This window comes from Capsella rubella, unplaced genomic scaffold (genome assembly GCF_000375325.1).
Source record: "Capsella rubella cultivar Monte Gargano unplaced genomic scaffold, Caprub1_0 scaffold_4, whole genome shotgun sequence".
In the NCBI taxonomy this organism is placed as follows: domain Eukaryota; kingdom Viridiplantae; phylum Streptophyta; class Magnoliopsida; order Brassicales; family Brassicaceae; genus Capsella; species Capsella rubella.
In genome coordinates this window covers 1,429,259-1,442,895 of record NW_006238920.1, presented here as the reverse complement: position 1 = coordinate 1,442,895, position 13,637 = coordinate 1,429,259, and the positions used below count along the sequence as shown (strand labels likewise).

Genomic DNA, 13,637 nt, shown 5'->3' with positions numbered 1-13,637 from the left:
CCAACCTCAACTTTAAAATCTAACCCATGTATGTTTGGATTTCTCCTCTAGTCTCAAAAATGATCCAATTGATTTTTATGGTGAACAGTTAATCAGTTAAAATAAAGTATCTATTTTATGTTTTTATTCAAACAAAAAAATGTATTTAGCAGATACACTGATTTTGAACTGCTTTTGAAAAAACGTTTAGAAAAAAATGAAAATATTTTTTTTTTCTCTAATAAGCAAAGCAGTCCACCCATACCTAATTAAGGGCGTATGTGGTGAGTTATGTCTTTTATTTTTATTTTTATTTAATATTAATTTATCTAATATATATAAATATTTTAAAGCATTCGAAGCGCTTGATGTGCATTTGTTCTATTTGATCTACTTTTGTTTTGCTCGATCTGTATGATCCGCTCGATCTGCAAGATTTGTGTAATCTACTCTAATTGATACGCTCTCTCCATTCGAAGCCTTAGTCAAAATTTCGAGCTTAACAAGTTAACTACTTTGAACTTCTATTTCTCATTCGAACAAACTCCGTTTTTGACAATCCAATACACCACATGTAGTGTTCACGACAACGATTCTATCTTTGATCACTTTGTCTAAATAAGTTCCAACGACATTCGTGTGAAGCGTCTTCCTCTAAAAGCCAAAAAACTATTTCCTCTACATCAACAATGTAACACTTTCATGTATATGTCTGTCCATGGAACAAAGTGAAAACGTATAGAGAGACACACAGACAGTTACGCTTGGAACGCGCCAAGCAAACGCTTTTCCTTTCGATCTTTATTAACAAAATTTATCTTTTCCTAGGATACAATTTTGTCTCGGCTCTTACTCAATCTATTCTTCCCAATAGAATTGAACCCGACTAAAGAACGAGCACTAAGCCTATCTCTCCTACACCCGTGTAGTCCCAAGAGAAAACAAACACTCACCTTCTCAGATTTTTGTTTTGCTAGCTTCGAGGTTTACAATCACGTACAAAGAGTCTAAAGTGTTCAAAGTGGCTCGTGGCCAACCCTAGACTATTTATACTAACTACCCGAAACCCTAACCCTAGGATCTTTGAGGATCTCACCGAAACGGAATATGCTTGCTTGTCAAGCTCATCCTTTCCTTATTTGATGTAAAGAATATTCACCATATCTTCACACGCAATTCGTCTCTATCTTTGCTGCCAAGCAAGAAATCTTCCTTAGCACGTCACTCCATCCACTTAAGCTTTGTCACGTCATCTCACGACTCCATGTCAGCAACTTCAAGTGTCTGATGTGATCCCAGACGTCTGATGTGGTCTCAGGCGTCTGAACAGATGCAGCTTCCTGATCTTCACAGCAAGCTGTTCTAGAACTGCATCTTCACAAAGTTCGTACTTGTTTACATCCTTAAACCGAAACCAGTAGTTACATTAAAAATATTATTTTTTTTTTCTTTTTCAAGTAGCCATAAGCACATATAACAATAATTCCCTAACATATAATTATTCTTTCCTATACAATGTTGATAAAATTATTCTAGAAATATAATAGAATTTTCTTGAAATATTTGTACTTAATCCAAAATCCTATTAAATTAAAACGCATATTGTTTTATATTTTACAACAACAGTAATCCAAGTAGCTTAACTACATAGTATAAATTGTATAGTTATAAAAAAAAATTTCTGGGTTGTGTCAACCTAAATTTGTTTCTTAAATAACTTTTTTAATGCATATTTCACTATATTATTGTTTTTCTGTCATCATATTTTATAACATTCTAGAAATAGATTTTTTTTATAAAATATATATAGTTTTGGGGGAAATATCTATCAGTGAAAAAAAACAAAAGAGTAGAGGTTTTAGAGAGGTTTGTTGGATTGTTGCTCTCACAAAGTTTCTTTCTCTTCTTCAAATGTTCACGAGACCAATACCTTATCCTCTACTCTCTCCTCCTTCCTTCCATGGCTTCCGCTGCGGCGGCTTTTCCTTCTCTCTCCTTAAACCAATCCTCTCACTTCCAACACCAAACTTCCCTCGTCACCTGGCTTAAACCTCCTTCCTCCGCCCTCTACCGCCGCAAAACCCTTCCTTTCTTCGAACGCCACTCACTTCCAATTTCAGCTTCTTCTTCTTCTTCTTCCTCTTCTACTTCTCTCTCTGTTCACGAGAAACCCATTTCGAATTCCGTCCATTTCCACGGCAATCTCATCGAGAGCTTCGAGAATCAGGACTCTTCATACGCCGGAACCATTAAAGGAGCAAGCTTGATTGAGGAGCTTGAGAATCCTGTCGAAAGGAATGGACTTTCTGGTCGGAGGAGGCTGTTTATGCAAGACCCACCATGGATCTCTGCTTTGTTTCTCAAGGGTTTGAGTAAAATGGTTGATCAGACTGTTAAAATCGAGCACAAGTACATCGATAAGAGGAAATTTGATTCCTTGAGGAGACGTCAAGTGAAGGAAGAGACTGAAGCGTGGGAGAAGATGGTGGATGAGTACAGAGATTTGGAGAAGGAGATGTGTGAGAAGAACCTAGCTCCGAATTTGCCTTATGTGAAACATATGTTCTTAGGGTGGTTTCAACCGTTGAAAGATGTGATTGAGAGAGAGCAGAAGTTGCAGAAGAACAAGAGCAAGAAGGTTAGAGCAGCTTATGCGCCTCATATTGAGCTTTTGCCTGCTGATAAAATGGCGGTTATTGTGATGCATAAGATGATGGGTTTGGTTATGTCCGGACATGAAGATGGGTGTATCCAAGTTGTTCAAGCTGCTGTCAGTATTGGCATAGCTATTGAGCAGGAGGTATGAAATGGATAGTCAGTTTATTTCAATGAAGAAATGATTTACTGAGTTGTGGTTTTGGTTGATCTCTTAGGTGAGAATTCACAACTTCTTGAAGAGAACTCGGAAGAACAATGCAGGGGACTCACAAGAGGAATTGAAAGAAAAGCAATTGCTTAGGAAACGTGTTAATAGTTTGATTCGAAGGAAAAGAATTATTGATGCACTAAAAGTGGTGAAAAGTGAAGGTATCAAACCGTGGGGGCGAGCTACACAAGCTAAGGTCTGTGGTGTTTTTTTATCCCTTTTTAGTGAAATTTATTATAATTGCTTTTCGATAGTAAAAGATTAATCTTTGTTGTTGTACTCATATCAAATTTCCAGCTTGGAAGCCGTCTGCTAGAACTATTGATTGAAACAGCTTATGTACAACCTCCTCTGACCCAGTCAGGAGACTCTATACCTGAGTTTCGACCTGCATTCAGACACAAGTTTAAAACCGTGACCAAATATCCAGGGTGAGAAAGAATCCATATATGCATCTTCATTTTCGTACCAGTTTAGAAAGAATCCAAAATCGTAAGTTTGCATTTCTCTCTTTGTCTTATACTTTAATACTTATCTAAGAAAATTCGGACTTTGTAGATCAAAGCTGGTGAGGAGGTATGGAGTTATTGAATGTGACTCGCTTCTCCTTGCAGGGCTGGATAAGTCTGTGAGTGACAACGTTTCATTTCTGATTTACAGCTATTCCATTCATGAGCTTTTAGATGATAGTTTATTATTCTTGTCTCATGCAGGCTAAGCATATGATAATTCCTTATGTTCCAATGTTAGTGCCACCAAAGAGATGGAAAGGGTACGCTTTGATAAACTCGTTCTTGTTTGGCTCTAGATTTTATCTCCATACTTACAATTTGTGCTCTTCAATTGAGACCCTCATGCCCACACTTAATTTTAGCCTTGTGTTTCTGGCACTTATGAAAATCCTGTGACATTTTCTTCAGATATGACAAAGGCGGTTACTTGTTTTTACCTTCTTATATTATGCGTACTCATGGATCCAAAAAGCAGCAAGATGCACTTAGAGATATTAGTTCCAAGACTGCTCACAGAGTATTTGAGGTACATTGGTATTATCGCTCTTGTAAATTATGTTTTGTTGTTGCTGGCTGGAAATGTTTTACAGAAATATTTATTTTTCGAAATTGAACTTGAATAGGCATTGGATACACTTGGGAACACCAAGTGGAGGGTGAATAGGAAAATACTCGATGTGGTGGAAAGGCTCTGGGCTGATGGAGGCAACATTGCAGGCTTAGTTAATCGTGAAGACGTAAGTCACTAGAAATGTGATATGATTTCTGAACTTCTTACCTTTCAAGGTTTAATTTCAAGAGTCAATTTATATACTGAGGTATAGGTTTTAATGGTATGTGTCTGATGGATCCTGTTCTCTTTCTTGTTTGTTTGATTAGGTTCCCATACCAGAGAAACCATCCTCTGAGGATCCAGAAGAACTCCAATCCTGGAAATGGAGTGTTCGAAAGGCCAACAAGATTAACAGAGAGAGGCATTCTCTAAGATGTGATGTTGAGCTCAAACTTTCTGTAAGAAATAGATTCTTACTGCTTACAACATATTGTTCCATCTTCACTTAAACAGCAAAAGATATGGACTAAATATTTTGAACTCAGGTGGCTAGAAAAATGAAAGACGAGGAAGGATTCTACTACCCTCACAATCTTGACTTCAGGGGCCGTGCATATCCAATGCATCCTCATCTGAATCATCTGAGTTCTGATCTTTGCCGTGGAACCCTGGAGTTTGCTGAAGGACGACCACTTGGAAAGTCAGGCTTGCATTGGCTGAAAATACATCTAGCAAACCTCTATGCAGGTGGTGTTGAAAAGCTCTCACATGATGCGCGTCTGGCTTTTGTGGAAACCCATTTGGATGATGTAATGGATTCAGCTGAAAACCCTATACATGGAAAGCGATGGTGGTTAAAGGCTGAAGATCCATTTCAGTGTTTAGCTGCATGTGTTATTCTGACGCAAGCCTTGAAAAGCCCTTCGCCTTATTCAGTAATTTCCCACTTGCCTATTCATCAGGTAAGCACCGTAAGCTTGTATCCAAAGTTATTCTACTCTTTATTGTTACTTGACACTTGCTTTCTGTAGAAGATTCTATGTTGGGAAATTAGTAGGTTGTTTGCTTTTCCCTGTTGTATAAGTTTTTAATTGGTTTCACCAGCTGTGGTCTTTCCATTGGGCTGTGAATCAACTATGCTATACTTAATCAATACTTTTCCTTGATTCATTTCTATGTGCAGGATGGGTCGTGCAATGGTCTACAGCATTATGCAGCTTTAGGAAGAGATAGTGTAGGCTCTCTTGTGAACATATATAATCTGCCTTTTTCTCTTATTTAGAGTAATTTTCAATCTCATATAGTTCTCTTGTTGTCAAATGGCTTCTCCTAGTTTGAAGCTGCAGCAGTTAATCTAGTTGCAGGAGAGAAACCGGCTGATGTCTATTCCGAAATTTCACGGAGGTATCATATCAACTCTGTATACAATGGCTGTCAATTCGTTTATTCGAGTTGTTATCATGTCATGGGTTGTTTCTAATAGTTTTCCTCTCTGTCTCTCTTTCTCACTCGTCTTGTCTTTGCTTGTACCGAGATAGAGTCCATGAAATAATGAAGAAGGACAGCAGTAAGGATCCTGAATCAAACCCAACCGCCGCATTGGCAAAGATCCTTATCACTCAAGTGAGTCTCAATGGTTTTTAATTGAACATAGTGCCACAGCAAAAGTTCTTCCCAATGATGCTATTTATTCTTCTGATCTCAGGTTGACAGAAAGCTGGTAAAGCAGACGGTAATGACGTCAGTATATGGTGTCACCTATGTTGGGGCGCGTGAACAAATAAAAAGAAGATTAGAAGAGAAAGGTGTTATCACTGACGAGAGAATGTTATTTGCTGCTGCTTGCTATTCTGCAAAAGTAAGAAGAATAGTAGCATTCACGCGAATAATTATTATTTTGTTTTTACTTATGTACTAATTTTTTATACTTGAAACATTTCTGCTCAGGTGACCCTAGCTGCCCTTGGAGAAATATTTGAAGCGGCACGTGCCATTATGAGTTGGCTTGGTGATTGCGCAAAGGTGTGGTCTTGTAGCATGTTTGTTAACTCTGTAATTTTAGTGTAGTAAATGAGAGACCTAATAGTGTTTTCTTTTTGACTTGCCAACGTTACAGATAATTGCTTCCGATAATCATCCAGTGCGATGGATCACCCCTCTTGGGCTCCCTGTTGTGCAACCCTATTGCAGAAGTGAAAGACATCTGGTAAGAATCCTTCATGTAAGCTACAAATTATTCCATTTTGGGAGCCAATAATTTTGACTGCTGGTATCAAATATGACCACGATGGTTGCAGATAAGAACATCTCTTCAGGTTTTGGCTCTGCAGCGAGAGGGTAACACGGTAAAGCCTATTTGTTCCTTTCTTAGTCATCCCTGAGAAAATTTCACTTGTATGATCATGTAGTCTTATAATACTTGTAATTCTCAGGTGGATGTTAGGAAACAAAGAACAGCGTTTCCTCCAAATTTTGTGCACTCGCTGGACGGTACTCATATGATGATGACTGCTGTCGCATGTCGAGAGGCTGGCCTAAACTTTGCAGGTTAGTCCTGTTAATTCAACTGATAGCTTGCCAACCAAAAGAAGAAAAGGAATATCTACTTATTCAAAGCCTGGGTTTTGCAGGTGTGCATGACTCCTACTGGACCCATGCATGTGATGTTGACACAATGAACAGAATACTTAGGGAGAAATTTGTTGAGCTTTACAACACACCGATCCTTGAAGATGTAAGTGTTTGATAACTCGCTGGTTAGAAACTTAGGACTGAATGCCTGACTTTCTTTTCCTGCACATTTGCCAAAGCAAAAGAATGTGCTAACCATCAGACAGTTTTCAAATTGTATGTAGAGTATTTTCCAGCTTTAGTGAATCAAGGTTCATGGATTTACTTGTAAATTACCAAATTTTAGTTTTATACTTCTACTATCACTATAAATCATGAAACAGAGCGTTCTTTATAGAATATCAACATTAACGATGTTGGCTCTAGTTAGTACTTCTTTCTCTAACTAAATTTAGGATATGATTGAAGTGTTTGTATGAATGCCTTGCTTGTCTTGTTGACATTGTTGTGTTCTTGATACAGTTGCTCCAAAGTTTCCAAGAATCATACCCGAATCTCGTGTTTCCTCCAGTACCAAAGAGAGGGGATTTCGATTTAAAGGAAGTGCTAAAATCACAGTATTTCTTCAACTAAGTCCACACATAACACCAGCGAACTGTCTGAAAACGGAGCAACTCAGGGATCTTTCTTTGGTGGTCTGTAGATAACATCCACCACCTCGGAACGACATGGAAAGAACCAGAAATGTGCATGAAAGACGCCTGCTACTGCAACATACTAAGATTCTGACATAAATAATATGTAGCAGAGGCATTTAGACAAACCTACTTAGATAAATTTTGGCATCATTGAAGAAGTCTAGCTCAGCAGGTAGGTCGTAGACAATCTTCAATAATGGATGCAAGGCATGAGCCATTGCATCAAGCTTGTTTTAGTGTTTTTTGGGGATGAGATTAGGATTAGAGTTTTATTGTATTTGTCATTCGTATGTTGTATAGAGAGAGACTTCATATACAAATCAAGAACACAAAAACAGAAGGGCACTAGTGTTGTAGTTAGTTTACCTCTGTGTGATCTTGTAGCCAACCTTTTTTGCAAAAAATGATACAAATCTATTTAAATGCCCATGAATCAGTTTTATATAATTATATATGCTGAGGCTGTGATATATTTTCCAAATTAATAAGTCTTGTCGTCTATTACAGTTTTACAATACAAGATAGGGAAAATTGGAAATAAAATTTTGTCTATCTATATCTTTATTTATAATGTAATCCTATTTTACCATTAGACTAGGTTTGGACCCGCGCTACAGCGCGGGAGAAATAATTACTTATAGATAATGTTTAACGGATTTTTAAAAATAATTTATTTAAACTTTTACCAAAAAAAAGTTTAATGGATTAAATTATATTACATTTTAATTTTATTACAGTGCAGTCGATTACAGTGAATCATATATTTGTATAATAAGTTTAAATAAAATAATAAAGGAAAAAACGAGTAAATAATAATATATTGAGTTTTGATAGAATTAAAAAAAGATAAAAATTTAACAGCACAAAAGAATATTTATCGATAAATTGTTCAATTTGACCATTTTTGTAATAGAAGTAGGAATAGACGTAAAAATTACACACTTACAATATACTTTTTGAAGAACCAACCCGTAACAGAATTCATATCGTAAAAACATTATTCATAACTCGATTTACCATTATAATTGTGATTTTAACAAACTACCCTTGGACTATCTAAAATTTACGTAGTTTGATATATAATATTTTATCAATAAAAATCATGTCTCCAAATTTACATCTATGTCTCAAAACAAATATTTTAAATATGCTTATGTAACAATGGTTTTAATATTGGTCATACTTATAATGATTTTCAATCATTGTCCAAAATATTTAACCGAGTGTAATTGAGTATTATATGTCCGTTTTGAAAAATTTAAATTGCAGCATATGCAATAAAAAGTTAAAAAAATTTGAAACATTTTTATTATTTAGTATAATATCATAAATTAAAAAAGAAAGATCAAATAAAAGTAAAAGAAGAATAATAATTGTTTTTAATATATTATATTAGTTAGTTAAATAAATATTAGGAAATCCTAAAATTAGTTATGGAAATAATATAATCCTAAAATTAAATATGGAAAGTATCCGATGTATATATTCAAACCCATTTTAATATCCAATTTTGAAGTATCCAATTCTTAAAATCGGGTTTATTTTTTACTCTTGACCCGACCCGCATTCTATTTTGTACTTCTCTTTTACTAATATAGAGATATGTAATTAAAATACCCTATTTTTGACATTAGAAATAGGAAGACCATGTTTTGTCCTGAACTAACATATATTTTAATGTTACATATCGTTATATTTCTTTTATGAAAAAATAGTTTCAAATTTTTTAATGAAGTAATGATATGATTTACAATTTGATTTATAAATTTATTTATATAATATGATTATATTTATTTTCCCAAAGGTAGATTTTATTATAAAATTCACAGCCCTAAATATTTTCTTATGTAAATTTGAACATATGTTTAACAATATCAACACAAAAAAAAAAAAAAGTTGACAATTTTGTTTTCTAAATAAGTTTCTACAAATCACATAGAGATGGAGAACGAAAGGAGAACGGAGAAAGCGGTGACTTGTGGTGAGGTCACCATGATGGATATTGGTGAGAAGGAGCGCCCGCCTGGGGATCCGCCGGATTTGCAGACTTCTTGGGCAAGTAGGGTGAAAGGGAGCACGGCTGGGGGTTTACCAACGCCGGAGAGTGTTTTGGACGACGCGTTTGTCAAAGCTAGGGTTCGGGTTGACTTCCCAAACGGGAGAACGGGGGAGCCGGAGATTACGATCGGGGAGGAGGTGATATCAGTGATGCATGGGTTGTGGAAGAATTGCATGATTGTAAAGGTGTTGGGCCGGCAGATCCCGGTGGCGGTGTTGAATCGAAAACTTAAGGAGCTATGGAAGCCGTCGGGACGGATGTATGTGATGGATCTCCCTCGTCACTTTTTCATGGTTCGTTTTGAGTTGGAAGAAGAATATCTAAACGCCCTCACCGGTGGTCCTTGGAGAGTTTTTGGTAACTACTTGATGGTGCAGCAGTGGTCACCAAATTTCGATCCTTTGAAGGATGACATAGTTACCACTCCGGTTTGGGTTCGGCTGATGAACATTCCGGTTTGGTATTATCACAAATCCATTCTTATGGCGATCGCGGAAGGAGTGGGTACACCGTTGAGGGTGGATTTGACGACGTTGAGTTTAGAGAGAGCAAGGTTCGCAAGAGTGTGTGTAGAGGTGAATCTTTCGGAACCATTGAAAGGGACGTTGTTGATTAATGGTGAATGGTTTTTTGTGGCGTATGAGGGGCTTACAAGGATTTGTTCATCGTGCGGATTGTATGGCCATTTAGTTCATGCATGCCCTAAAGTTGCTTTGGAGAAGGTTGTAGTTGAACAGGCCATAGCACCGGTGGTGGATCGGGTGGAGACTAGATTAGAGTGTCCGGCGCCGCCAGAGGAGGGATTTACTTTAGTCCGGCGCGCGCGACGGGCTGCAAGTTCCCAAGCTAGCAGGAAATCCGGTGAGACGGAGCGAAATCTCCGAGAGATCCCGGGACACAAGGGATTAGGAATTTCGAATCGGTTTGGGGGATTGACACAAAATGATGAATCTCCGGGATTACATGAAGTTACCATATCTGGTGGGGAGAATAAGGAAAATGAATTTCATGCGCATCAATCAAAGGAGGTGTTGAGTGGAGCTCAAGGCAAGATGGTGCGTTTTGGATCGACCGCGGATACGAATAAGATTACATCCCATATAGGGCCCAAAAAATCTAGTAGTGGGGGAATAAGGCCTTTGGACAATGTTGGGTCGAAGGGAAAAATGCACCATGCGCATAAGCCCGTTAAGGGTTTAATTTTTGGCCTGGCTAAGGGTGAGAGTGCTCTGTCCGCGAACGGGAAGAGGCTGCGTGTGGAAACAAAGACCATGGGCAGACCGGGTGGTGTGTTTATGAAGGATGGAATCGAGCAGTCACAAGAGATTGAGCTATGTGAAAAGTCTCGGTTAGCGGTTACATCTAGCTCTGGTCCGTTGGGTTTGCAAAGTACGGAGGGGTTTGGTTTGGCTCCATCGAGTGCGGAGGTTTTCACGGCGACGGAGAGAGCATAACGGTGTTCCCCGGTAGTTTGGTTTTTGAATCAGAAGTTTATGATGAATTGTCTTCTTTGGAACTGCCGGGGGGCAAATAAACCCGAATTTCGACGTGCCATTCGGTATTTGTTAAAAAAGTTTAAAACTGACATCCTTGCTCTGTTTGAAACCCATGCAAGCGGTGACAGAGCAGCTCGTATATGTCAGAATTTAGGCTTCGGAAATACGTTTAAAGTGGAGGCGGTGGGACAGAGTGGTGGTCTCTGGTTGTTATGGAGAAATGAGGTTGGGACGGTCGATATTTTGGACTCTTCGGATCAATTCATTGTGGCGAAAATCCAAAATGGCATGGATATTTTGAACCTTATAGTGGTGTATGCGGCGCCTTCGGTGAGCTGCCGTAGTGGACTATGGGATAAGCTGAGAGATGTGATTATCGGTCTTGAGGGACCATTAATCATAGGAGGAGATTTCAACACCATAGTTCGTGTAGACGAGAGAGCAGGAGGAAGTGGTAGACTCTCTCTGGATTCACTAGCGTTTAGCGACTGGATTAATAACTTGTCGTTAATTGACATGGGCTTCCGTGGGAACAAATATACATGGAAGAGAGGAAAAGTGGAAGCAACCTTTGTGGCGAAGCGGTTGGACAGGGTTTTGTGTTGCGCTCATTCCCGTCTTAAGTGGCAGGAAGCTCGGGTTTCGCATTTACCTTTCCTTGCATCTGACCATGCCCCGCTTTATGTCCAGTTGTGTCCGGAGGTGGGTGCCGACCCGCGGTGACGACCGTTTCGTTTTGAAGCGGCTTGGTTGAAGCACCCTAGTTTTAAAGAGCTATTTGATGCTTCTTGGAACAGTAATTTGTCTACACCGGAGGCTTTGAAAGTGCTCCAAGTTAGGCTGAAAAAGTGGAATCGAGATGTCTTTGGTGATATCCAAAAAAAGAAGGAAAAACTTATGGGGGATATTCAAGTGGTGCAAGGGAGATTGGAATTAACCCAAACAGATGATTTACTGTGGCAAGAGGAGACTCTTTTGAAGCAATTTGAGGAAGTTTTGGAGCAAGAGGAGATTATGTGGTTCCAAAAGTCAAGAGAAAAATGGATTGGGTTGGGGGATCGCAACACTAAATATTTTCACACCTCTACGGTTATACGGCGTCGTCATAGTCGGATTGATATGTTGCGGGATGATGCGAATCGATGGCTCTCAAGTGCAGTGGAGCTAGAGCAAATGGCAATGAGTTATTATAGACGATTATACTCAATGGAGGATGTTCCGCCTAGGGTGGATACGTTACCGTGGTCAGGTTTTGCTAGCTTACCATGGGAAGATCGCTCTAATCTGGCCAAGCCTTTCATGGCCTCAGAAGTAGAGGCTGCTATCCGGAGTATGGGACGCTTTAAGGCACCGGGGCCTGATGGTTATCAGCCCGTGTTCTATCAAGACTGTTGGGATGTTGTAGGAGAGTCTGTGGTGCGGTTTGTCTTGGACTTCTTTGCAACCGGAACGCTTCCTCCGAAGACGAATGATGTCCTTGTGGTCTTAATTGCCAAAGTAACCAAGCCGGAGCATATTACTCAGTTCCGTCCGATTAGTTTGTGCAACGTGGTGTTTAAAATTATAACCAAGACCATGGTTTTGCGGCTGAAGAAGATAATCGGCAAGCTGATTGGTCCAGCGCAGTCTAGCTTCATTCCTGGACGTTTGAGTATTGATAATATTGTTGTTGTCCAGGAAGCAGTGCATTCGATGAGGAGGAAGAAAGGTAAGAAGGGTTGGATGCTTTTGAAATTGGATTTGGAGAAAGCTTATGACAGGATACGCTGGGATTTTCTTGAGGACACTTTACGAGCTGCGGGCTTTGATGAGCAATGGGTTAACTGGATTTTACAGTGTGTTCGGGGACCCTCAATGACTATCTTGTGGAATGGGGAGAAAACGGAAACTTTTAAACCAATGCGTGGCCTCCGGCAAGGTGATCCGTTGTCGCCGTATTTGTTTGTCCTTTGTATCGAGCGATTGTGCCAAATGATTGATAGCTCTATTGGGAACAAGGACTGGAAGCCGATCCGCTTGTCACAGGGAGGACCTAAGTTATCCCATGTTTGTTTCGCGGATGACTTGATTCTGTTTGGTGAAGCTTCGGTATCTCAGGTTCGGGTCATGCGAGGGGTGCTGGAAAAGTTTTGTCTCGCGTCGGGACAAAAAGTGAGCCTAGAAAAGTCTAAAGTTTTCTTCTCCAACAATGTCTCTAGAGAGTTGGCTCGATTGATTAGTGATGCAAGTGGCATTAAGGCGACAGTGGATTTGGGGAAGTATCTGGGAATGCCCGTTCTACAAAAGAGGATAAACAAAGACACCTTTGGAGAGGTTTTGGGGAGGGTCTCTTCTCGGCTGGCAGGGTGGCGAGGTCAGTTTCTGAGTTTTGCAGGGAGGTTAACTCTAACTAAATCGGTCTTGTCGTCAATCCCGGTTCACACAATGAGCTCTATTGCCCTTCCAAAGTCAGTGTTAGATGGGCTAGATAAGATCTCTAAAGCGTTTTATGGGGTAGCACTGCCGAAAAGAAGAAACAACACCTTGTAGCTTGGGATCGGGTGTGTATTCCTCGTAGTGAAGGGGGTCTAGGTATACGGAAAGCTCACGCTATGAATACGGCTCTTCTTGCTAAGGTGAGCTGGCGTGTTATGCAAGATCATACAAGTCTATGGGCACGAGTCCTTCGGAGTAAGTATCGAGTGGGTGAGATTCACGATCGAAGCTAGATGCAAGCCAAGCGGCCATGTTCTTCTACTTGGAGAAGTGTGTGTATTGGCCGGGATGAAATCGTGTTAAGAGGCCAGAGATGGGTGATTGGAGACGGGGCTACTATCTCTTTTTGGAAAGACAAATGGCTTTCGCATAGCCCATTATTAGACCGGGTCACTACGCCTTTACCAAACGGTTTAGTTGATGTACGG

At 39.5% G+C, this 13,637-nt stretch overlaps 2 protein-coding genes across 2 annotated transcripts; both read left to right on the top strand.

The window, feature by feature from the left end:
* Nucleotides 1–1,865: 1,865 nt before the first annotated feature.
* On the top strand, nt 1,866–7,629 carry LOC17887619 (DNA-directed RNA polymerase 3, chloroplastic). The gene is made up of 19 exons (XM_006296059.2): nt 1,866–2,779; nt 2,853–3,041; nt 3,143–3,276; nt 3,404–3,473; nt 3,559–3,617; nt 3,766–3,883; nt 3,981–4,094; nt 4,237–4,368; nt 4,456–4,872; nt 5,094–5,144; nt 5,244–5,314; nt 5,449–5,533; nt 5,616–5,768; nt 5,858–5,932; nt 6,027–6,116; nt 6,208–6,255; nt 6,343–6,457; nt 6,541–6,644; nt 7,004–7,629. Exons 1-19 carry the CDS (start codon nt 1,940–1,942, stop codon nt 7,112–7,114), a joined length of 2,976 nt encoding a protein of 991 aa, XP_006296121.1. The 5' UTR covers nt 1,866–1,939; the 3' UTR covers nt 7,115–7,629.
* A 1,542-nt stretch (nt 7,630–9,171) lies between these two features.
* On the top strand, nt 9,172–10,692 carry LOC17888433. The gene has a single exon (XM_006295715.2). It carries the CDS (start codon nt 9,172–9,174, stop codon nt 10,690–10,692), a length of 1,521 nt encoding a protein of 506 aa, XP_006295777.2.
* Nucleotides 10,693–13,637: the final 2,945 nt, after the last annotated feature.

Bases quoted from the DNA above. Each gene is read 5' to 3' on its own strand.
- LOC17887619 (XM_006296059.2), top strand. From the start codon at position 1,940: ATGGCTTCCGCTGCGGCGGCTTTTCCTTCTCTCTCCTTAAACCAATCC. The intron at 2,780-2,852 runs GTATGAAATGGA...TTGATCTCTTAG, and splicing joins GCATAGCTATTGAGCAGGAG to GTGAGAATTCACAACTTCTT. The intron at 6,645-7,003 runs GTAAGTGTTTGA...TTCTTGATACAG, and splicing joins ACACACCGATCCTTGAAGAT to TTGCTCCAAAGTTTCCAAGA.
- LOC17888433 (XM_006295715.2), top strand. From the start codon at position 9,172: ATGATGGATATTGGTGAGAAGGAGCGCCCGCCTGGGGATCCGCCGGAT.